The sequence below is a fragment of the Seriola aureovittata genome, chromosome 2 (assembly GCF_021018895.1).
Source record: "Seriola aureovittata isolate HTS-2021-v1 ecotype China chromosome 2, ASM2101889v1, whole genome shotgun sequence".
In the NCBI taxonomy this organism is placed as follows: domain Eukaryota; kingdom Metazoa; phylum Chordata; class Actinopteri; order Carangiformes; family Carangidae; genus Seriola; species Seriola aureovittata.
The window spans coordinates 12899931-12925770 of NC_079365.1; the positions used below are offsets into that span (position 1 = coordinate 12899931).

The 25840-nt window shown below is 39.0% G+C and overlaps 1 protein-coding gene across 1 annotated transcript; it reads left to right on the forward strand.

Moving 5' to 3' along the window:
- Nucleotides 1-535: 535 nt before the first annotated feature.
- Nucleotides 536-25840, forward strand: mapkapk2a (MAPK activated protein kinase 2a). The gene is made up of 10 exons (XM_056403352.1): nucleotides 536-1299; nucleotides 18623-18762; nucleotides 21656-21720; nucleotides 21894-21973; nucleotides 22086-22212; nucleotides 22323-22398; nucleotides 22488-22612; nucleotides 23541-23626; nucleotides 23751-23831; nucleotides 24008-25840. Exons 1-10 carry the CDS (start codon nucleotides 1060-1062, stop codon nucleotides 24155-24157), a joined length of 1170 nt encoding a protein of 389 aa, XP_056259327.1. The 5' UTR covers nucleotides 536-1059; the 3' UTR covers nucleotides 24158-25840.

The window sequence follows — 25840 nt, forward strand, 5'->3', positions numbered from 1 at the left end:
AGTCTTGTAATTGTAATTATTAAAATAATCACAAAGAAAACACAGAAAATCGTCAGATATGAGAAGCTGGCAATTTTGCATGAAGAATTGTTAATTGTTAAAAAAAAAAAAGTTTGTTAATTTCCTGAAAAGCTAATAGTTTCAGCTCTAAGGTTTTTTATTTCATAAGTTTTATTGCCAATGTAAAATCTTAAATTGTAAAGTAACCACTATGTATAGCTGCTAAATAAATTTTCCCTCTGAAGTGTAAGTAGAAACATAAAGTAGCATGAAAAGAAAATACTAATGTAAGGCAGAAGTTACAACAACATACAACATATTGCATTAATTTCAATACCAACAGGTGTTGGTTACTTGTGACTAAATTACAATACTGATGTCTTACCTTTCTTTCATTTGTATGTACATGTGTAAACTGACTGTCCTGTCAGTTTCTGCTGTTATTTAAATCCAGTCGTTTCTTCAGTCTTAGGCTACTTCTCCTTTAAGCGCCGAAAAAGCCCCAGCTTTGACGTCAGCAGTAAAACCTGCTCCGGCTGGGTGTCTGTCTGTCCGGGAGTGAAGTGAGTTTGGCGTGCTAGTGCTACTGGAATCGGAGTTTTCCCTCTGTGTTTCGTTGAGTGTTTTTGTCGTTTTGTAACGTTGCTCGCCAGGTTTTACGTGGTTTAATCAAAAAGCCAGTTCTGTAGTCGCTTTATGGGATTATTTAGGAAAGTTCCTGAAGTGCTCTTTGAGGAACCGGTGGACGGCGGACACCACCGGAGATGGATAAGCTAACCGATAGCTGAGTTGTTAGCCGAGAATCATAGGTCAAGAATAGGATCGAGCTAGCATGCTAAGAGCTAGCTAATTTAGCATTTTATCGGCTAACTAAGTGACTTGTTAACCTGTAACGTCAAAACTACTGTCGGTTCCTCCTCGGGCCTTGCTGCTACACAGTGAATAGTTTATCAGAGGCCAGCTAACCCCGTAAGAAGACTCGGTTTGTGTGACAAGGAAAAGGCAGAGGAGTACTGTTGAGAGGGGGCTGTTGTTCATCTCTCAGCCCAGACCAAGAGCATGCTGTCCAACGCACAGAACCAGCCACTGTTTCCTAACCCGGCGGGGCAACAGAACCCGGGCGGGCAGCAGAACCCCACGGGCCAGTTCCTCCCCTTCCACGCCAGACCCTCCTTACAGATCAAGAAGAACGCCATAACAGACGACTACAAGGTAACCAGCCAGGTGCTGGGGCTGGGCATCAATGGCAAGGTGCTTGAAATCTTCCAGAAGAAGACTGGAGACAAGTATGCGCTGAAGGTAGGTAATATTTGACAAATAAACTGGGTAAAGGTCAAGGCTGTGAAGTCACTGCGGAACAGAGGCATAGCCAGGAAATCAGTCTACTCTGGAAGAAAATAATACTTTGACTGACTCTAGTGGACGTTTTGTGCCCAGCTGTTTCTGGAGTTGTCACCACTTGCGATGACAGTGACGCAGTCCAAACTATCTAAACTCCGCTTTTGAGGCTAAAACAAATAACAAATTTTAATAGAAATAAATAGAACTCATGGACAGAAAATTCATCTTCAACATGTTGATAGCTGATTAAATGCTTAACTCATTTGCTAACTTAATTATTTTTATTATTATTAAAAATGCAATTCAAGTCATTGTTTTCAAAATTTTAAATGTGAATATTCACTCCTTTTTAGTACTCTGCCTTTTTACTTCTGCCTGCTGGTCACTCAAAACAAGAACCCTAAAGACAGCAGCTTTTGAAAGATACTGGTCTACCCACCTTTTTAGCGTTTCTCATGTATGGTCTTAATTACTCTAACATAAAAACAACTGCATGTTTGTTTGTCAGATATTAGCAGGACATCTGTAGTTTAAACTCGTATATGAAGTTGAAACAAAGGGTATTTTAAATGCAACCAATGAATGAATCTATAACGGGTACACTAGCATCTCAGCTGTGATGTGCTGCCCCTTATCACAGGTGTTGCAGAGTGCTGTGTCCAGTGGAGTCTGAAGCATGTTGCTGGGCAGGCTATGTGATGTTTAAATTATTTCTCAATCTGCTCAAGCCTTTCTGCATCATGTGCTGTAATTGTTTTGTCCATTGCCAGTCACTGTGTTAAGATAAAACAGTGACAAGCAAATATTGGTTGGACGCAGCCCTCTGTTCGTGTTTTTGATTTAAATTAAGTTATGCCACAGTAACCTGTAAATTAGAAAAAGCTCATTATAGAAGAGATTGTGTAAAGTTTGGTCAAATGAGTGCTAAACAAAAGCTTCCCCAATTGAATCACAGTCCAGGAGCATCCTGTGTGGTGGTTCAAACCGAAATTTAGCTTAAATAACCGGGTCACAGCTCTCTGCACTAGTGTGTGCATATTAAACGTAGAGTAAGCACACCGACACGCTTTTACTCAAACCTGTTTGGCATCATGTTGGGCTATGTGTTGGTAAGCCATATATAAGTAGGATTAAACATAGTCATGTTGCACTTTACATATTATAGGAGGTTGCAGCTGGTAATAATGTTTGTGTGTAATATCATTTTATAATTGCAGATAGATGTGGATATGGCTTATGAAGGGAGTTTTTATGTCTTTGCTGTCCAACTCCAGTGGGGTATAAAGCAGTATACGAAGATTAACACGAGGGAATCTGCATGTTGAGTAATGCACCCCGAATTTTCAAAGTTGTGACAGTCCTTTTGTGTATAATTTGAAATGATTTATGAACATATGCCATAATTAAATATTGACAATGACAGAGAGTTTAATCAATATTAAGAGTTGACACTGCAAAGGCAAAAATAAGTTGTAATTACTAAAAATGTCACTACTAAAATGGTGTAAGTTTTAATGTGGAATAATTAACTACAAGCAACTGGAATTAAAGTTTAGTCTCTAAATCACATAACATAAACTTCTCATAGAAACTTGGTGCTGCTTAACTGTACTTCTCAGTCATTATTGTAAAACCTGTATGCTTGGCTGTGCTTATGGAGACAGGTTTTTCATAAACAAACAACTGTAGATGTAAGACTATTCTTGCTACTTATGATTACTGCCTCTGTCTCACAGAGAAACCCCCGAAATTGACGAATAAATAGCACTGTTGAAACAACAGGGCAAAATGACTGACTCCATGTGTGTGGACAGAAAAGACATTGGTTCCTTAGAAACAATACAAATCCCATCATGATAGCAAAGCAGCAGGAAAATGTTGCACTATTTAGATATACAGCATAACCGCACGTAATAATGTGTGGTGAATATTTGAGCACAGATGGCATCTGTGAGCTTCCCCTCTGTCAGTGCTGGAATAAATCTCTGTGTCAGATGCAAATATATACAAATACACACTTGATTTAAAGGCCACCAAGTGATTTGATTGTATAATGTGCCTGTATACTTACATAAATTCCCTCCTATTGCTCCTTGTACTCTTAAAACTTGTAGCACTTTGGAGCTGCAATGTAAGATGCTAGCTTCACCACTTTCTTCTCATGGTCTTTCAGCAGACTGTAGGCAAACAGATTGATGTCTTCACTGAATGAACTAATGAACTAATGCCCTTCGTGTTCCCGTCACTGATGTCAGCTGAGTCAGCCCTATCGCATCTTTTTTATTCATTAGGGTTGCATTAGATGCCAGCACTAGGAATCTGCCAGCCTGGCCCAAGGTGACATCACCTTGTGAAACTTTTACCTGTGTCTTGGAACAAGTTTTACGCTAACAGTGCAGCTGAATAAGTGAGTGTCTGTGTTTGTGGGAGAGAGACTGTTGCAGAGAAATGGAGGAACCATAAAGTCTCGAAAGTCATAAACATTTATATTTTACTACCTTGTACTGCATTATACTTAATGCAGCCTGTCACATAATCAATAGCTTTTACTTTGTGGTTTTTGAGACAAAGCTATGTACCTCTCTGTGTTGACTGGTCTGCTTTTAAGTCTCCTGCATACTCTCAAAGGTTGTGAAGCATCTGCAGGTATCATCTTACAGTGACTAAAATTGTATGCACACAAGAAACCAGGTTATTGGGAGCAATCAGGTTATGGCCACATTCTGACTGCAAATAGCACTGTGTTTAAAAAAAAAAACGCAGTACTGTGTTTTTTGTCACCCCCTTGGCTACAGCATATGGGAAGGAAGTTATTTCATAAAGTTCAGTTTGAAAGTACACCCCTTAGTTTGAAGGCATACCAGATGCCAATACACTGCGTGATTTTACAACTTTGGAATGTCTCAATCAAAAAACAGTAACAGAATCATACAGTTCATGTTACAAGGTTTCCTGTCTTCACGCTGCACTTGAACGCCACAGACTATGTTGCCTGATAATGTTGCATTGTGCCGCGGCAAAGGTTGAGCAGTGTATGGACTCAGGGCAGCTTAATTTCTAACTTATTACATAACATTTTTGTTTAAAGGATTTGGAAGGTAACTGGTTTGTTGCACAACCCTGGACATAACCAGTTTATTAGTAATATAAATGCAATCAACACATCAAGAAATTGTAGTGAGTTTGGCTCACAAACAAACACGTGTTGAAGTGATCGCCAACAAAGTGTTTTAAAAAAGAGATTTTAGTCTTTATTAGAAAGTATGGGTTAACCACTGACTCCTTAAGCGTAGTTTTCTTCATCTGGAAAGGAGCTCAGTGAACTGTGTGTCGTTAAGATGATGCAATCATACACAGTGACTAAATATTTTGGCCACATTTTCTGAGTCGTTGAAGTTGCACTTCCTGACATTTGGAAAGATGTGCAAGTCTCTGTGGTGAAGTAAACACACCTGTCGAGGGGTTGGCTGAGAAAAGAGGAACTGGAACCACTGGCCAGTTCAAATGGAAGTTTTTTTTCCCGTTTATGGGGTTTCGATTTTTGAAATTTCCTCTTGGACTATTGTAGAGCAGAAGAACCACGACTCCACCTAAATGGTGTATTTAAAAAGTAGTGTCTTTTCTTTGACACCCAACACCCACATACTATAAATCCTTTGGAATTTTGTATTGAGACTGTCATGCCTATTAAAGGTCAATGCAGAAATACAGAGGAAGAACTAGGCCCATTCTTCAATCATGAAATGATGAGAGAAAGGAAGGAAAAGGAGTGAGGGAGAGAGGAAGGAAGAGGTTCTTTGGTGGCACTCTGAGTTGTTTCTCCCCTTCTTTCAACAGTACCGTTGAGAGTGGCATCCCCAGTCCTTTGGTCGTTGCTGGAAGAGTACTTACTCATTATTCCACTATGCTGCTGATTACCTCCTTGAGCAAGATCAAAATCTCCCTGCTGTCGGCATGAAGTTCATTTATGATCAGTCATTTTGCCTTGTTGTGGAAAATGTTTTGCGTCCGTATTGTGGTCTCTGTGACATGTGGCGTCATCGGTCATCTGTGCTTTATTCATAATCACACTCTCACAAGATTTTTTCATGGTGAGAAAATGTTCTCAAGATGAGTTAATGGCATTATGTATTGGGATACTGACATCCCAATACATAATGCCATTAACTCATCTTCATTTGTTGTGCTATAATATATAAAATCTGTTGGTTGTTGGGATAATATTTTTAGCTTGCTAAAGGATAAAAATTGAGATGACAATATTATTAATAGTGATAGTTTATATGTTGCAACCATTGTCCTAATGTTTCATTCACATCAATTATCCTCCTCTGAAAGAAATCAGTAATGCTACTGTAACAGAATCTGTAATGGGAGCTATAAGTGAAAATTGTAAATTCAAGCAAAATAAAAAATAAATACAAACATTTAAGGAAAATTACCAAAGTGAAAATAAATGTTTTAGAGCTGCAGCATGTAGTCATGTAATTGATAAGGTAATCAACAGAAAATCAATGGGCAACTATTTGGATAATCAGTTTAATTGTTGTTTGCATTGTCAGCTTCTCAAGTGTGAGGATATGATGTTATTATTTGTCATATACACACATGGACAAAATTCTTGGTACCCTTCCGTTAAAGAAAGAAAAACCCACGATGGTCACTGAAATAACTTGAAACTGACAAAAGTAATAATAAATAAAAATTTACTAAAAATTAACTAATGAAAATCAGACATTGCTTTTGAATTGTGGTTCAGCAGAATCATTTTAAAAAACAAACCAATGAAACTGGCCTGGACAAAAATGATGGTACCCCTAGAAAAGATTGAAAATAATTTGACCATAGGGACATGTTAAACTAAGGTGTGTCCTGTAATCAGCATCACAGGTGTCTTCAAACTTGTAATCAGTCCGTCTGCCTATTTAAAGGGTGAAAAGTAGTCACTGTGCTGTTTGGTATCATGGTGTGTACCACACTGAACATGGACCACAGAAAGTTACGGAGAGAGTTGTCTCAGGAGATTAGAAAGAAAAATACAGACAAGCACGTTAAAGGTAAAGGCTATAAGACCATCTCCAAGCAGCTTGATGTTCCTGTGACTACAGTTGCACATATTATTCAGAAGTTTAAGGTCCACAGGACTGTAGCCAACCTCCTGGACGTGGCCGCAAGAGGAAAATTGATGACAAATTGAGGAGACGGCTAATACGAATGGTAACCAAAGAGCCCAGAACAACTTCCAAAGAGATTAGCGGTGAACTCCAAGGTCAAGGTACATCAGTGTCAGATCGCACCATCCGTCGCTGTTTGAGCCAAAGTGGACTTAATGGAAGACGACCGAGGAAGACTCCACTGATGAAAGCAAGACTGGAATTTACCAAAATGCATATTGACAAGCCACAAAGCTTCTGGGAGAATGTCCTTTGGACAGATGAGACAAAACTGGAGCTTTTTGGCAAGTAACATCAGCTCACAGACGCTAAAATGAAGCATACAAAGAAAAGAACACTGTACCTACTGTGAAACATGGAGGAGGCTCGGTTATGTTCTGGGGCTGCTTTGCTGCATCTGGCACAGGGTGTCTTGAATCTGTGCAGGGTACAATTAAATCGAAAGACTATCAAGGCATTCTGGAGCGAAATGTGCTGCCCAGTGTCAGAAAGCTTGGTCTCAGTCGCAGGTCATGGGTCCTCCAACAGGATAATGACCCAAAACACACGGCTAAAAACACCCAAGAATGGCTAAGAACAAAACATTGGACTATTCTGAAGTGGCCTTCTACGAGCCCCAATCTAAATCCTATTGAACATCTGTGGAAGGAGCTGAAACATGCAGTCTGGAGAAGGCATCCTTCAAACCTGAGACAGCTGGAGCAGTTTGCTCACGAGGAGTGGGCCAAAATACCTGTCGACAGGTGCAGAAGTCTAATTGAGAGTTACAGAAATCGCTTGATTGCAGTGATTGCCTCAAAAGGTTGTGCAACAAAATATTAAGTTAAGGGTACCATCATTTTTGTCCAGGCCAGTTTCATTAGTTTGTTTTTTAAAATTATTCTGTTGAACCACAATTCAAAAGCAATGCCTGATTTTCATTAGTTAATTTTCAGTATATTTTTATTTACTATTACTTTTGTCAGTTTCAAGTTATTTCAGTGACCATTGTGGGTTTTTCTTTCTTTAACGGAAGGGTACCAACAACTTTGTCCACGTGTGTATGAGATTAAACTGAAGATCTTTGGGTTTTGGACTGGTGGCTGTTGTGTGAAACTATAATTGTAAATCTTCGCTATTTTATAGACAAAACGATCAGTCAAGAAAATAAACATCAGATTAATCAATAATAAGAATAATTGTTTGTTGCAGCTCTTGAACATTTGGCATTATTTGTTGGATTGCCATGTTCTTTGCTGCAGTGTCTTCAGGTCACATTTTTAAACTTAGAGTTTTTATTTGAATCAAACACTACAGAATTTGATTTTACAAAGTGGCACATTTGTCAACTGGAGCTCCACCTTTGACATAGTGTGAAGTTGTGAAGTCATGATGTCTGAATCATTGAAAACTTACACTGATTGCCATATGTGAATGTCTCGAATAGGAGAGCCACATTGACTGGCTAGGTGTTGCACAACACTAGAGATGTTGTTGTCTTCTTATATCTGTACTTTATGTCCTTTGTCCAGTTGTTGCACTGGTTATGGGGAGTATATTCTGGAGAAGCTATAACTCAGTGATCAGAGGGGATCTGTATTATAGCCTGTGATGTTTAAATCTGTACTGTTTGTCAACACTAAGGCAAAAGTGTGACAGATCACGCAGTACAATAAGATCTCATTTCCCCCTTCAGATTATTGGGAAAATATTTGTTTGACATTTGTCACAAACAAACAGATTAGCTGAAGTAAAAGCTCCTTTGATAAACATTTATCTTAGTGTTGTAAGCTCCTTTTGACATAATATGATTTACTCGATCATAATTTATATGGTCTGTGATTTGGTGCAGTCGCCACCAACCCCCACGCATCGACCTTGTCTTTCTCTGTTGCCTCCCTTTCTGTTGAGGGAAGTGTATTTGGAAGGATGTGGTATTGTGGTTGTTTATAGATGGACCCAGAGCTAGTTAGCCAACTGTATCTGTGGTACAGAGTAATTTCCAAGCTGATGCAGCACTCTGTCATACTGAAACAGCACTTCGTTATGAATGGTTGCGAATACTTCCTTAATGACCTCTCAACAGACATTACTTCCAGCGAATATATGATATTATGCTTGAAACTGGTCTCCCCCAGCTATTTTTTGTGTAGACATGAAATTTTCTGCATTGGTTTTGTGATAAGTTCCTTAAAAAGGAAGCAATGCGGTTGAACAGTGCTGAATGGTGTCAATGGTAAAGGGAAGTGAATGTTCATCTCTCTTCCAGATTTCATTCATTCAACACACTACATGCTCCGTTGCTCTTGAATACTAACCAGTAGTATGAATACCAGCCAAAAGCCTGCATAACTAAACTAATTTGAAGCTAAATTTGGTACTGATGCATAGAAAAGCAAACAAGTGTTAAATTTTCAGATTTTTTTACTTAGGGGATTTATTTTTTACATTTTGTGTTGATTGGCGAATTGATATAATTGGCTATTTGTAGTAACAGTGGTGTCCTTAGTCTTTAACATGGTGGAAAGACTAAGGGAAAAAAGTTAAAGAATAGTTCAACAACTTTTAGACAGTTAATAATTTAATAATAATAAAAATAATAATAATTTTCTTGGTTATTTCAACTTTATTTCACAAATTGTCAAAATTAGTTGATCTCAAATTTTGGGAAACAAATTTATTCTGTTTCTTGCCAAGAGTTAAATGAGAAGATAAATATCACACTCGTATCTGTATGATAAATGTCATGCTGACCCAGCTGCTGGTTAGCTTAGTGTAAAGACTAGTAATGCGGAAATGGCTAGCCAGTGGAAACGAAATCAAAATCCACCTATCAGCACCTATAAAGCTCACTAATTAATGATTTAATTATTTAATTAAACATTGTATCTTGGTTGTTTAATCGGTACAAAAACTAAAGTGAAAAAAGATACAATGTACTTTTATGGGGTGTTATGTGCCAAACTTTGTCTTGGCAGGAAACCTCCTGAATTCTTAGCTGGTTGCTTTTTTGGCCTACCCTAGTTTTCTTTAGTTTGTCTGTCTGAAAACATACTTTTGTACATTTCTACATGTACACACACACACACGATCAACAGAAAGGCTTGTGTTTTTTTTTGGCTTTACTGCAACAGCGGGGCCAGTCCTATAATTGCGAATGTCCCTGACTGATTGACTGACTGACTGACTGACTGATCATATTTCCGCCACTGGTCAGCCAAATGTCGTGTGACTGTTTGCCCATAAGCTGTTGCTCTTTCGAAATTGATTAGTGCAAATTGTTTCTGCAGTGTTTCTGACTTAGCACTTTTGTTGCTAGATTTAGAGACCTTTTTTGAAAAAAGACTAGTTATAAACCCAGTTCATGGCTGGACTGCCTCTTGTTACAGGCAGTCATCTTGCTGCCCTGGTTTCCCTGTTGCTCGGGAGATGCAGGGAAGCGGAGGAGTGCTTCCATTTCACTGAGCCTGGTCTCAATTGATAAACAAATAAACTATTTCTTTACATGCACCATTATTACTAATGGAGGCAGAGGAATAACTAAACATAAGACACACTGAGCAGAGAGAGGATGAGAGTGGGAGGGAGAGAGCGGATCCATTGCTAACTGCTGATGAAACCAACAGATCTGAATTGATGTGAACAACAGAAACACCAGCAACCAGAAATGAGACTTATTGCAGCATGTCAGCATGGCAGTAAAAGCCCTGTTAACAAATAAAGGGTTTCTTTTAACTGAAACGCTACAAGGCTTTTGATGATTTGAAACGGCTACAGAAAGTGTTGGGTTTGTTTTAACACTTAACGCAGTAACTTTAACACGACAGAAGGGAACGACTGAAAATTAGGCTTCGTGCTAAAATGCAGCGATGACCAATTAAATATATATGATATCAAACAGAGGGGAATAAATACCTGCCTCTAATACAAGTCTGACTCAAATAAAAGTATGTCACCTTCTGTAGTTGAGGTAAATGAAGTTGCCAGTCACTTTTTGAGGAAATATAGTAGTTGAAAACTGTTGTGGATCACAGGCGGAGGCTGTGCACTGTGTGAGAGATAAAATAAGAAAGCTATTCTGTTGATTCTGACTTTCATTCACATTTTACAAGTAAATACAGCTGAAATGACAGCACAGTATTTGTCTTTAACTTACGTGTTTGGTGATTTTTTTTTTTTTTTTTTTTTTTTTTTAATATGATGACGTTGTGGTTGTAAAATCAAGATTTTAGCAGTGCAGAGCTGCAGCTTGGGAATCGCTTAGAAATGACTGCTGGTTAAAATGTAGCCTTAATGGGCTGTGTTTCAGTCACTATTTCATTTTTGTTCTGTTGTCTGACAAGAGAAACAGAAAAACATGTAAATTTGGCTGCATTAAAACACTATATATGAGCACAGAGAGTAGAAGAGAAGCAAACAGATAAAGGGCTGAAAATGGCTGACAATAGTCGGAATGCAAATACATGCACGATGTCACTTGTTTACAGCAGTAAACTACAGTCCTACTCTTTCTGTTTTTTTAATTTATTTTTTTGGCATTTTTGCCTTTTATTATGACAGTAAAAATGGAGAGAGTCAGGGGAGCCTTATGTTCTCTACCAGATGAGCTACCAGGGCGCCCAATTGACTCATAATGTTAACCCCCAGTCATTAGGAATCAGCTGAAAACACAGCATTCTGTTTGTATTTATACAGTGAAGTTACAGATATCATCTGTTGCATCAGGTGATGAGGGGATTCACACCATGAATCACAATGTGTCAGCAGGGAGGAGTTAGTGAAGCTGGCTCAAAGGGAAAGGAACGAGGTAGAGATTGTCAAAAATATAATACCTTTAGTTTCTAGTTCACTTCTTTAGAAACAGTTATCTGTTTATTGTTTTCATCTGTCTCTGTACCTGGCAACGTCTTAAAAGACTCTGCTTCATCTCCTTCGTTTCCATGCACATCTTCCAGCCCGAATCAGGAAGTGAGACAGCAGCCTCCGGGTGTCATACAGATGCCATCCTGTCTCACTTCCTCCCCTTGAAAGTAACTTTTTTTTTAATGAATGTGTGTTGTGTACTGGGACACCTGCTGGCTAACGATATTCACTTGCACGCTATTTGTCTTGAGAGGTTGGATGGCACGAGTGATGGCATAAGCTTTATTCTCACTGGCGATATCTCATGCATTTAGAATATGATGATTTTGTTTTTTGAAAGTATGTTTAAAACAATTTTCACCTCATGTTAGTGGCACAATTGACAGATGGAGTGTTCTTACATTCATTGTTTATTTGTCCCAAACAGCCTGTTATACATTAGCTGTAGCTAGCAAGGAACATATGCACCAACTGTAGTTTTCTGTGTTTGTGTCAGCTGTGTATGCAATTATGTCAACTCTTAAAGTTCACTTCACCCTCAGTCTGAATATACCTTTATGCCATTGAACTGACTAATTTTACATGGTTTCCTTTTGTAGCTCCATAAAACAGTCTGATTTACTCTGGCAACAATGTCACTGAAACGTTCAAAATGGTACCATACACATGTAACAGTGCAGATGTTCATATGCATCGCAAATACACCTCAACCTAACCATAATCGTAAAACTGAAAACCCCTCAAACAGCCCTTTTTGAAAGTGTTTCACAAAGTGAAGACCAGCCAAAATATCCTCACTCCCAAGGTCTAAAACTCACACTGGTCCTCACAAAGCATAGCCACACAAGTGTACAGAGACACACACACACACACGTGCGCGCGCGTATGTGACGGTCTTGTGAGGCCTTCCAGATGTCTTTAATCAGATCATGTCCTATTGACACACAAACATGTTTGCTGCTTCACTGAGCGCTCAATGAACAAGTCACACCCACATGCAGAGACAACTCTTCTGGTAGATTGTTTAACGCTTTTTGTCAGGTTAAAGGGCTTTTCTGATTGAGCCTAGCTTAACCTGTCACCCCTCTATAACCTCTATCCTCCACAGAATTTCACTGTTGCATCACCCTCACTAATATTTTTTTTTTTTTTTAGTATCACCATATTGACCCTGAGCTTTTCCTTGGCTTGTGAGTGGCAGGTGGAGGATGGGTGCTCCGTCAGCTTAGCCCCATCCCACCTCCCACTGTCCTGCCCTGGGCTTGGGAGCTATTGTGTTGGCTAGAGGAAGTGTATTGTGTGCCCATCTGCCCCCCTTATCTCCCTCCTTCTCCCTAAGCTTCACTGTTTAGCCTCAAAGGGCCAGCAGCAGATGGGGGGCTATGCAGTCACACAAGCACCAGCAGAGAGGTGACAGGGGTGTGTTGTTCTGTGTGTATAAATGTCCATGTGTTAAAAAGACAGTGTGAAGTCTTTGTTTGTGGCGGGAAGTCTGCTATATTTAAATATGCTTATATTATTTTCATAGCATGATTCTTATTTCCAGTACACACATGCACATATGTATCTTCTACTTCCCCTTTGACAGTTGGACATCAGAGGGGTGACAGTTATACATATGGTTAAATATTAATGAGGTGATCTCGTCACATTAACTTCCCTGTGCATAACGGAGCAAATCTTAAATTACTCTTACTGTTAATGTAATGTCAATTCAGCATTCCAGTTGTCACAAGGATCTCCAGGCTATTAGCTAGCAACAATTAGAAAGCATTGTCATGGAAGGCAATTCAAGTCAGTCGATATTAGTGATGTAACTTACTTAATGTAAGTGTGTTGATGTCCACACAGTATCTTTACCACCTGATCTGTCATCGCCACGCACGCACGCACACGCGCGCGCACACACAGATATGATTAAGAGTTTATCTGGCTATATACCCCACACATGGACCCAATGTGATGTTGTTTACTTTGTTGGGATTCCAGATGCAGGCAGGCCGTATCTTTGGGCTACTAGTGCTCAGCAAAACAGCCTGTGGTAGTATGCCATTAGGTTGTGGAGATAAAACAGAACTTTGAACAGAGAAATTATTTTAAAATTAAAACAAGGCTGTAGGCAATCATTTTTTGGATGTATGAGAGTTTTGTGTATCTAGAATGTGAGAGAAAATACTAAAATCAGATTTTTTTCAGGAGCTTTTGCAACACTTCTCTTGATTTGACTGCAAACAAGATAAGCAGAAAAACTTTAGGGTCTGTGTTGTGGGCTGGTGGAGAGACATGGAGTACATGTTTTATACATGTCTATAATCTGAATGTTTCTGAAAGAAATGTTAAAATGTCTACAATATCATTTGATCTATGATTTAAATTGTTGCAGATTTTGTAAGATGTATGTGGTCTCACTTGTATTGAATTACTTCTCCCAATCAATAACCATCTATCACAAAATTACCTCCAACAGCGACACCAGTATTGAGTCAGTCAAAGTCAAATGACAGAGAGGGGGATCTGAGAGGATAGCATGACCTCTGAGCCCATGTGGTGAAAAGAAAGCTGCTGGCAACACACACACACACGTGTCACAGTCAATACCGTAAGAAACGTCCATCCACTCCATCCTGACATCAACAATGGCGTTGGCAGTTATAAGAACCGGAGTGGCTAAATTCCAAATTAGGAAGAAAATGTGAAACCATAGTATGCTAATGTTTGTCTATTATTGAATTAATGTTATGTCATTAGTTACATATTATAAGTTAAGCTAAGCCTCTTCATTTTAGTTAAATCCATTTAGTTAATCCCTGTGTTTGTGACTGTGTAAATAATAAAGAACGGGGGTTCAATCATATTTTACTGTAGAAATGTAAGTGCTTTACATTTACAGCAAGGTTAACTAGTTTTATTTTCTTTTTTTACATTATTAGAGCCCTGCTGGGAGCCCCACCAACAAATTCCTAGACAGAACAGCCATCCAGCTATTTGTGCCATTTTCAACATTTTATAATGCAGAAAACAGTTTTTGTTACTGTATATACTCTCTATATCAACTTTATAGTAATACATTTTGTAATTAAAGATTTCATGATACTTTTAAAAATGCTCACAAAATTTTGGCCCTTGGCAGTTACTTCAATACAAATCTAGAGGGTCAAAGTGTCACAGTACTACAGTGCATCAGTTCTGTCCTATGGGTACAGTGTTTGTGTCCACAGGTTCCTCTGTCAGTTAGGGTGTTTTTTTCTCTCAGTTGTGACGCAGGAAGTAAGACCCACCCTTGTTTGCTCTGTCCCAAAGGGTGGTTGACCTGTGCTGTGTGTTCAGTGTCGAGATAAAGCAGAGAGTAATTCAGCACTACACCATACCAGCTCTTCCTGGTAACAAAGACAGTCACGTTTTATTGGTCAGTCACTCAGACTTCTCACCTAAATTTCAGTAAAACAGCATGCTGACACTGAGATTATAGAAGTGTAAAAGTAAAGAAAATCTCTCGTTATCTATTGTCTTTGATGTATTCTTTTTCCTGTGTGTCCACCTTTCTTATCTTTTCCTCGGTACTTTCTTTTTTCGCAATTTCCTTTTTAAGTTTTTTTTCTTTCCATTACTGACATCTTAATAAACAAAGTCATGTCATGAGATCATGAGATCACATGCGGAAGGTGGACACCGTATCACTTCTCAGTGTTCACTGTCCCAAGCTACATTGTTGCAGACATGGATCTTGTCAAGTATGGTGGCTCTTTCTGATAAAAAGACTGCTGTTTACCAGCTGACTATCAGGAGTTGGTAGCTATCAGCTTGTACAGCAGTTGAACACACTGCACCACAGAAATAAAGTCAAGTACACAATCACGGAGCTGTCTGCGGTGAACTTTAAAACAAATGTAATCAAAGTAATAAAGCATTCAAAACCTGGCATGCGAGAGTGACAGAAACATTTAGCAGCCTTTGTATAAATCTAAAAAGAAAGTGTGTAAAAATAAACCCGGCTTAAAGTTATACATGCCTGAAATCTACACTGCAGTGAGAGGAATAGTAAACCTTTTAGTATTGTGCAACCAATCAAATTTCTTCTGAATATGTAAAATATACTAGTCAGAAACTAAAGTGGTAAAAGCAGTCATAGTGATCAACAGGCCTATTGCTCTAGCCAATATCCTCATGGACAGGTTAATATTGTTTATCTTCATGGACGATCAGTTTGACTTTACAAGCGATCATGCCACAAACGTATGCTCATGTGGGCTGGATGTTTTGAACCACCACTGGTGGTTGTGCACTGCTTTAAGTGTTCCTTGAAATATTTTTCAATATTGTGGTGTGATTTTATTTACATGAAAAGCCATTACTAAACTGTAACTGGCTGCTGTCATGATGTTTCTATGCAGCAACCCTTTTGGACTTGTTGTCTGAAACAAGTGAGAACAGAAAACCTGATGCTTTTATTGTGTGGTTTGACTCTCTGGTTTCAGCTAAGGTGGGTTTGAGTTCAGGCAGTTTGCTGGTTGAAGTGTGTCCTTGTTGAACTGGGTGGAGTCCTTTTCAGTGGACTGAGTAAAAGGACATAGTCATGGCTGGAGTTGGGTGGAGAAGTCGGGTCAGAACTGTTCGTACCCAACCAGGTCACAGTTGTCTTTCTGTAGTTGCCTGATTTCTTAAACATCTTGTGAGAGACCTGGTTTCTGTAATTTGGGTAGAGGATTAGAGAAACCGGATTTCCCCAGTAAGATTTATCTGGGGAAAGCCAATTTTTTTTTGATCATGTATAGGTGGAATTCTGATTGGATTTTGCCATGTGTGCATGTGCATGAAAAAGACTTCAGACATTGACAGCAGCGCAACAGGATGAAAGGAGAGATTGTTACACTGCCAGAAATACATCCTCATATTCAAAATAACTACTTCCAAAGTCCAGCTAAAACTGACACAAAGAAACTTCTGGAAGAAGAAGTGAGACATGTTCAACCACTGAACATTTCACCATTTGTAAAGTTCAGACACAGCTTTGCCTGTCCTCTCACTGTGCCATTTGCCCTCTGCAATCCACCTACACACACACACACATCGGACATTTATCACTTGCTCCCAAAATAAGGTATGGGGAGAAATTTGACTACTAACCTGCAGTTTTAAGGGAACTACATTACCACAGCATAAGTAATAACATTGTCTGATTTCCTGAGTAACCTGCTTTCTCATCCGCATGTTAATGTACTGATAGTCCTGTGTGATAGGCAAGACAGCAGACTGAATACTCTGGCTCTCTCACTGCACGCTGGAACGAAGCCCACTGTTGTGTTGTGACCGTAGGTTGGGTTGGAATGTAACGCAGGACAAGATGGACAGACTTGTCAAAGCTACAAGGCTGAATTCTTTCTGTTGACTGACAAGGATATTCATAGGGTTTTACATGTGGGAGTGTAGTCTAGATTATATAATTAAATCTATAAACAAACACAGGTGCTTATTCAACATTAAATTGCCACTGCCTCGCAACCTATACTTTGACAGTTGTGGAAAGTAGGAAACTGCTGTTTGTAGTTTAAAACCTCTCTAAAGCTTAGAATGAATCAATTTCTTTATAACTGGTGCCAAAACGATCTTTTATGTTTTTTTTTTTTTTTTTTGTTTTGTTTTGTTTTTTGTTTTTTTGAAGGAAAGCAGAACTTATTTCTGAATTGAAATAAATTCTCATTTCAGTCTTGTTTTTTAGGTGTAGCCTATAATCAGTACTTTCTCCTGTTTTGCCGACTTTAACATGACTTTCTTATATTTACTCTTTGAGACAGTCTGGAGCTTATAGTTCAGAAGTTCAGGCCTATATTTGACCACAAAACTTTTTTACTTCTGTAAGGGAGTCTGCAAGTTTCCTGCATGGCATTTGCTGTGTTATTTACAACTGGCAAGGTCATAAGACATGATCCTGTCCGGACTCTTAAGTCTTTCTGCAGGGGTACCCTGTTTCAAAAAGTCATACTTGGCTTAGATGAACATTGTGAGGTAACCTAGTATATTTAAAAAATAATAACAAAAAAGGTTGTCATATTTCTGAAAATGTATTTGATATTGGAAAAAAAAATGTTTTTGATATAATTTATATTTTGTTCTTTGGTGGTGAATTGTTGATACACAATCTGAACAATTTACTTCAAAGTCCCTGAATCTATACATTGGTCTGTGTGCACCATAGATCCTGTTTTTTTATTATTTACCCCTCTTTATAGTTAAGGGAGAGAAGGTAGCATTCAGATAAAATAAAAGGTAAAAAGCTTGTTGGATTATCTTTTCGTAGTCACCATTCAAACAAGAAGTGTAGCTCAAAGTGCTTCACCAATAAGGGATGACAAATAGGGATGGTAGTAAACAAAAATTTAACTTGAAAAAATATATTACAAAACATTTAGAATAAAATGTATATTTAATAATTATACCTATTACTTGGTACAAAGGAATTAACTTGAATGTACTGTAAAATCACTTTTAACAGGATCAACAACCATGTCAATAAATGTCCTCAGATGACCAAACTTTTCATTATTTGCTTGCTCTCTACTATGTTGATGGATATAATATCACAGAAGAAACAATGTAGCTACACAAAGTTGCTTGTTTAAATTCACTATAGTGAGCAATGCAGTGCTGAATTTAATTAGCACCTGGCCATAAGGCCTGAGTCATGCCAGACATCATATGGCCAGGGTTCCTGAGTGACCTTGAGCTACATGCGAAATTTCTAAATGGTTCTAAAACATTTTCCTGTGACTGACCCTCAAGTTTGACTTCCTGCTGTAGGGCGGTGAGTAAGAGTGACATTTTAGGGATTTATAATAATGTTGGGCAATGAATAGATACATTTATTGTATTATATAAATGTATTTAAAAAATCAAAATCATATAAATTGAAGGTGCTGTTGTTTAATGGTGCATTGACCGAGTGTCACACATGGAGGGTGCTAGTCTCACACAAGACTGGATTAGAAAAACAAGGAACATCTTTTCAACATTCTGCCAGCAGATGGCAGCACTGCACTTCTGTTTTTTTTTTTTTTTTTTGTTTACTGTTGATGTGAATTAGTAGTGGCATTCAGCTGGTCCCTGGTTTCTTTGAATCTAGTACAAGACATCAGTTTTTCATTTTGCCTATTATTTATAATGGGAAGGAAATGAACAGTTAAACAGTAATGCAACTTGTAGTGTATTTTCTTACTTGTATATTTGATGTTAATCAACCTCTCCCTCTATGCTTCTGTCCGTCTGTCCAGATGCTGCAGGATTGTGCCAAGGCCCGAAGGGAAGTGGAGCTCCACTGGAGGGCGTCACCTTGTTCCAACATTGTGCGCATTATTGACGTTTATGAAAACCTCTATCAGAGCAGGAAGTGTCTGCTCATTGTCATGGAGTGGTGAGTGCACAGTCTTGGTGACAGACTCTCAAGTACTAAAATACTTGTCATTTGTTTAGTGGTGAATAGAATTGTCATGTCAAAAGCTTAACTACCAAGTTATTGGTTTTGGTATGCTTTTTCACTGACAGTGAAAGCAGGCATGTTTGCGTTTTTGTTGGTCACAACTGGTGATGTTCCCTCTGACAGATAGGCACCCTATGTGAAAGTGGAAGTTGTTCTCACTAATCTCACTAAGTCTTTAGTGAGATAAAGGTTATTGCGAGCTTTGTGTTAAGCAGATTTTAGCCAGGTTAATTATTGTAAATCTGTTGTGCAAAACCTTTTGTAGAAAATTACCCGATTTCTCCTAAATGAGCTTATTGTATTTTCCACACCTTTGCATTTCCATCTTGCAGCACTTTAAACCACCAAACCCACATCTTGTCACACGTGCACTCACTAGGTCTGCGTTTATCACTGTGGTGCAGAGGTAGTGGACTGATTGCCTACACGCTCACATGCAAAATGCTGAAGCTGATGACTAATTTCCTTGAGAAAATGAGCTCAGCACAAAATGCCAATAAAGAAAAGTAATGTTCTGATGAAACTAAAAACGTTTCCTAGAATATCACACCAGGTAGATGATGCAGCACAGTGAGATCTAGCTATTCAGTCTGCTTTCTTTCTGACATTGAAGAAATTGGGTCAGCCTGATGACCTGTATTTCACTGTGTAGGTTTTCCGTTATGTTGTGTAAAGAGTCACTATGTCACTATGTCAAGTCCCTTTGATAATTTTGGAAATTCGGCAAGGATTAGAGAGCAGCTTCTGATCTGCCCTGTGACCTAACTTTGCTAATATGCTACTTGATGAATCAACAAGCTTTAGATACATAAGCATATCTGTTCTGTAAAGTTCAAAGTTTCTGGTCAAAGTTGTGGTCAACTGTCGTCCAGTAGAACCTGAAGTAGGGGTGATGTTGGCTGTAAACTCCATTAGCAATATTGTATAGTTTTTTCCTATTGCTAACAAATCCCATAGAAAAACCAAAGCCAACATCGAACTGATCCTTTTCACTCACATTGCAGCATAGCCAAAGGCCAATGCAGTTGATTGGTCAGAGGTGCTGAGTCAACATTGTTGTTCTTTTGGAGGCTGTATTGTGTACACTTCTTGTGCTCTTCAGTCCATTTTATTGCAGATTGCTTTGTGACTTCTTGGTGTTGTCAGCTACTTCTTTTCTAACTTAATAGATTAAGTAGTTGGACTCAATCAACACGGCCTTGCTTGTTCAGAAGGTCATTGAAGGGAGACAAATTTGAAATACATTTAGTTAACATAATTCAATATTAGTTAACATTACATATCAAAGGTCATTATGATAATGACTCTGTAGCACACTGAAGAATCTATAAGCTACCAAACACAGACTTGGCGCTCAAAAGTGACAGTTAATATTGCAACTTATCAGGAGCAATATGTAAACCTTTTGTTCAATGTGTAAAATATGCATTTAAGAAAATAACAGCATAACATAGCATCACCAAATTAATTGAAAATATATTTTTTAAACTTTGAATCTAATTTGGAAAAAATAAAACAAAAACTACTGATATGTATTGGGGTTTTTTCTAGACGGTTTGATATTTCCAGCGAGTACATCTTATCATCCCTGCTGCTGAGGTGTTTCCACAGCGAAAACGGGTTGTGAAAGACAGTAGCTTAAGAACATGTAAGGGTGTTACAGTGTTTCTGCTGTGATGGTGCAAGATGTGCAATCTTAGTACTTCCATTCTCGTCAAAATCATTAAGTATCTATTCTGTTGAGAATTCACACACCACCTCTAGACACTTTCAGAAACATAGAGAGCCAGGGTGGGTTGAACTCTAGCTTTAGCCACATGGGAAAGAATTGTCAAACCAGTGTGAACAGAGTTTGCAGGACTGAGGGATTGCCTCACTGCTGGTGGTTACTCACATCAGTTACTTTGATATCAGAATAAAAAGCTGTTGTCCGTTTCTTAGTATGCAAAATGTGGATGATTAATAATGAGAAGCTTGAAGTGTGCTGTGGTTTTGTACAGCCGTCACGAGGCTCTGAGGCTGCGGGTCCTGCGCTCCCGTTAACACATACATGCCTGTGCTTTCTGAATCTTTAGTCACACACAAAATTGGACCTGAAACTCACACACTCATACTGAGCAAAAATGATTAAATGAAACTTATCATCAAGTAAGTCGAGTAGGATGTTCTCATGCTCAGGTTAACAACCATTAGCTTTTTACTTGACTTGTACACCAACACCTCTGTTACTCTTAATGTTGGATGTATCTGTGCTACCTTAGTTAATACCTGTGTTGTTTACAAATTTGCAAATATTTTCGTGGATGAGGGGATACTGTAACAGTTTTAGTTGGTCACCAGCACCGGTCATATTTGAACTAAAGGTGTCCAATGGACAAAAATGTATTGTATAACATGGCTGTAAAAACCATAAAAATGATTGTGATATTGACAGTAATATAATTTGAGAGCATATCCCACATTAAATCAATATGCATGGTCAAGTTTAAACCCTGAAAAGGACTTTCACTGCTAATTTTAGTTCAGTACTACTCAGAAGTGATTATAATGCGGTCAGTTTCCCCTTTCTGTCCTAACCCTAACCCAGACAACATTCAGTACATGTCATTGCAAAGATGTGGTTCTTTGCTGTACTTCATCTGGCCTGTTGACACCTGTGCTAAACATTCAAAATCATATCAAAAAGTGAATACAGTACCTAGTACATCAGAAGGTAAATGTACTCATTCCTCATGCTACTTAGCCAAGAATGAGAAATGAGATGAGTAGGGAGCTCATCAGAAGTGTATCTATCTAAAAATCTCAGATACTGACTTTTTCTTCCCAGCATGGACGGTGGTGAGCTTTTTAGTCGAATCCAGGACAGAGGAGACCAGGCCTTCACTGAGAGGGGTAACAACACACAGCATTTCTTATAATACCTCAACATTTTATTACACAATTACATAGCACACTGGTTCAGATATACCACTGCATCCACACAGACACACACAGCCACCATATACTGCCACCTGTAAAATGTAAATATCAAATTACTTAATTTTCTTTTTGTGTCTTTATGTCAGAGGCGTCTGATATCATGAAGAGCATAGGAGAGGCCATCCAGTTTCTGCATGCAATCAACATTGCACACAGAGATGTCAAGGTTTGTGTCTTAACTTTGTATTGTCACACTGGTTAATAAGACATTTCCCTGCTCTTTATAGCTGCAGTAACTAACATCATATTCTTCATTGTTTCCTGAATCTTCCATGCAGCCAGAGAATTTACTGTATTCCACGAAGAGGCCCAATGCCCTGCTCAAACTCACAGACTTTGGCTTTGCCAAGGAAACCACCTCACACAACTCTTTAGCTACCCCCTGCTACACACCCTACTATGTTGGTAAGGAGTGAATATCAAATATTCAATATTCTACTCCTTGCCTAATAAGAGACAGTAAAAAGGACGCATAACACAACACGTAACTCACATTCTTCCGTTTCCATTTGTAGCACCAGAGGTTCTGGGCCCAGAGAAATATGACAAGTCATGTGACATGTGGTCGTTGGGTGTCATCATGTATATCCTGTAAGTCAGTCTTTTCATAATCTCTCACACCTCCACCATGTTCTTTATTGAATGCAGTAACTAATGCTGCCATGTTAAACCTTCACCAGGTTGTGTGGGTACCCTCCTTTCTATTCCAACCATGGTCTAGCCATCTCTCCTGGGATGAAGAAGAGGATCAAGATGGGCCAATATGAGTTTCCCAACCCTGAATGGTCTGATGTATCAGAAGAAGGTAAGGCTATAATGTAAACTGGTCCCACTGTAGGTACTCATTTCTTTATTTAGATGTCGATGTATATGCTCTGCTTCTGTATATAGGAACTGGAGGTATTGAGTTTAAATTATGGTAAACTGAAACTTTGCTTTTTTTCCTGAATAATATGAAGGATTATTTTGCTTATAAACTAAAAGAAATATGTGAAAATCCAACAGTCAGTCATTGCACAAGTGAACATAGGAGTACCTGCCATTCACTGGTCTCACATGATCTTACTTTCATCTGTCAGAAAAAACTTTTCATCACAATGTTTCACAAGCTTCTTCAGGACCTCACCTAAACATGAGAAACAAGCGAGTCTTAACTTTATCAAGAAATTGAAACTAACGGATGTTCATTTGCTACCGTCAGTCAAATTCACTACAAATGAAAGTGATATTTTCTGAGTAGTAAATTAATTTTTGAAGAGAAATAATGCTATACAGTGAAGATTTCGCCTCCACCTCTACCCCAGTATCTCCTTCTGTCAGAGCGGTGTATGGGTATATGTGGGCAAAAACAAAAGAGTTGAATGGGTTATACTTAGTGTAATACACTACTCGAGAACCCACACAACAGTTTTTTTTTTTTTTTTTTTTAAAGCGCTTTTAGCTGTTTAGCATCCAAACTTTTGCAAATTGTGAATGGCTCCCTTCTTTCAGGCAGTTTCCCAGCATCACTTAACACTACAGAGATTAGGAGAGAAGCAAACAGATAGAGGGCTGAAACCGGCTGACACTAGGAACAATGCAAATACAATGCGATGAGTTGTTTACAGTGGCTCCTCAACAGTTTTCAACCACGTCTTCAATTGACACTGTCCATACTCGATCAAGCTACATACTAGGTTTTGATCTAGTCTTGTTTTTCTTTTTAATGGTGTAAATAATAATTGTGTTTGCAGCTAAACAACTGATTAGGACCCTCCTGAAGACTGAGCCGACCCAAAGGATGACCATCACAGAGTTCATGAATCATCCATGGATCAATGTGAGAACATGAGCTCTCTTGCATTTTTCTGGATCATTTTCATACCATCTTTTCAGTGGTTTTTCTGGCTGATATCCGTACACTGAAGTAAGATTCGGATGTGCTTGTGTTTGTCTTCCTAAAGCAATCGATGGAGGTTCCCCAGACCCCACTTCACACCAGCCGCGTACTAAAGGAGGAGAAGGACACATGGGAGGATGTCAAGGTTAGACAGCTGCTTATCTTTGCATCAGTGAATCAGTGAAAAAGACAAACTTCCTGTATCTGCATGTGTTCAGGAGTTCCCACGTGCCAAGCACACTCAAACATGCATACGTACAACAGCAGACTCCAGTTGAGTAAAGCAAGTGGCCTAATGATCTTCTTTTCTCTATGTTTCAGGAGGAAATGACCAGTGCCTTGGCAACAATGAGGGTTGACTACGAGCAAATCAAGATCAAGACCATTGAGGACTCAACCAATCCACTGCTAACGAAACGGAGGAAGAAAGCCAGTAATGCCATGGCGGACCCACAGTCTGCTGCCCACTGAAAGATGCACGCATGCATGCACATATAAACACAGGTTGTAAAAAGGAAGCAATAATTTGTCGACATGTGAGTCGCATTGCATGGATTTTCTCAGTGTTTTATTTTTCATGGCAAATTCTAATGTTTTGTAGGAGTGTTTGTTTTTATTACTCTACCATTTTAACAAAACCCACCACTCTGCTCTGGCAGAGAGGATGTTGATCTGTGTTTTTACACCAGTGAAGAGATTATAAATATTCTAGAAAAGGGGAGGAGAGGGAATCGGTGAGATCTCTCTCCTCTCCTTTCCCAAATATCAGGTTGTGTACTCAGAGGGGCTTGAATGTTGGAATAGGACATGAAGCCTTAGCATTAGCAGTAGTTCTCTGTCAACCCGCAGCCCTGTTCTAGCTCTAGCCCCAAACCTGTGAATGTTAAATCAAATGGCTAAATCCCAAAAATAAAAGCAAGGGAAGGTTTCTTTTACGTACATGCAAAGTAAGCAGATGTATTTTGAACTGACAAGTAGAATGTAAGGACTCTGTCCCTGACTGTGGAAATTGGCAGGAGGCAGTAGCTCATTTCTGGGATTTGGACTTGGAGTGTCTGTCGGGTTCAGTTTGTCTTTATGAATGTCGAACAGAGGCCTATGCACTCACACAAGGGTCATGTGCCATTCAGACAGAGCACCTCACTCATGGTCCCTCTCTCCTACTTTAATCTATGCTTGTTTTTCAGGTACATAGCGTTAGAGCAGAGAAGGATGGCACGTTTAAGAACAGAAACTGGCCCCTCTTTCTCCTGCATGTAGCTCATAGGAGAGTAGGAGCCAACTGATACTGTATTTTTTCATGGATTTTATGAACATTTTAGCATAGGCCTTACCGTTGTGTCGCTAAAGCAGCAAATTACTTTTAACCCCTACCTACCATTTGGTTCAGGCTTACCAATGTTATGCTTCAGAATTAATAACATTGCCAGATTATATTTCAGGTTAATGCTATGCAGATGTGTTTGTCAGCTTGAAGTTTTGCTAGGGCCTTTTTGTTAGATTTCTGTTTGCAGATGTGTCGAGCAACAATAGGGAGCGTTTGTGTGTTTTTATGTAAGCAGTAGCACCCTCTAAGGAGTACATGGTTCAGACCGATCATTTAGTTACTGTTGATCACACCAGCTCAGCTGTCAGGAGTCTCTGTGGGATTAGTCTGGTGCAACACTTCTCCTCCACACTTCCTGGTGGATTGAGAGGAGGTAGAAAGTACTTAAGAGCTGTTCCTCTTCCCCGAGCAGAATCTGACACCACCAGCAAGCTGTCATCACATTCAAAGAGGGTGTGATGGTTGGTTCGTTCCTCTTCAGTGTTCTGGTAACGCAACAGGACACTTCCCAGCTCACTTGGGATCATGGGAAATTATTTTGTTACTTTTGTCAGTTTGGTCCACTTCACTTTGTAAAATCACATCCACATTACCTGTCACATCGCACATACAAATCTCACTGTAGAAATGTTCCTTGAATGTGTGGGGCAATGTTCCCGCTGTTGTGCATTTTTTTCTTTTTTTTTTTTACTATACCCCTCAACACTTTTTGTAGTGGAAGCACAGATGTGTCTGTCTTTTTTTTCCTTGTCATTGAGTCTGTTCAGCTCCACCTGCCGTACTTTTGTCTGCTTCAGCTTTGGAATAAAAAACACATAAAGCACAAA

Excerpts from the sequence above, each read along its gene's own strand:
- mapkapk2a (XM_056403352.1), top strand. The coding sequence starts at position 1,060 with ATGCTGTCCAACGCACAGAACCAGCCACTGTTTCCTAACCCGGCGGGG. Across the intron at positions 21,721-21,893 it reads CCAGGCCTTCACTGAGAGGG|AGGCGTCTGATATCATGAAG; the intron begins GTAACAACACAC and ends TCTTTATGTCAG. Across the intron at positions 23,832-24,007 it reads ACACATGGGAGGATGTCAAG|GAGGAAATGACCAGTGCCTT; the intron begins GTTAGACAGCTG and ends TCTATGTTTCAG.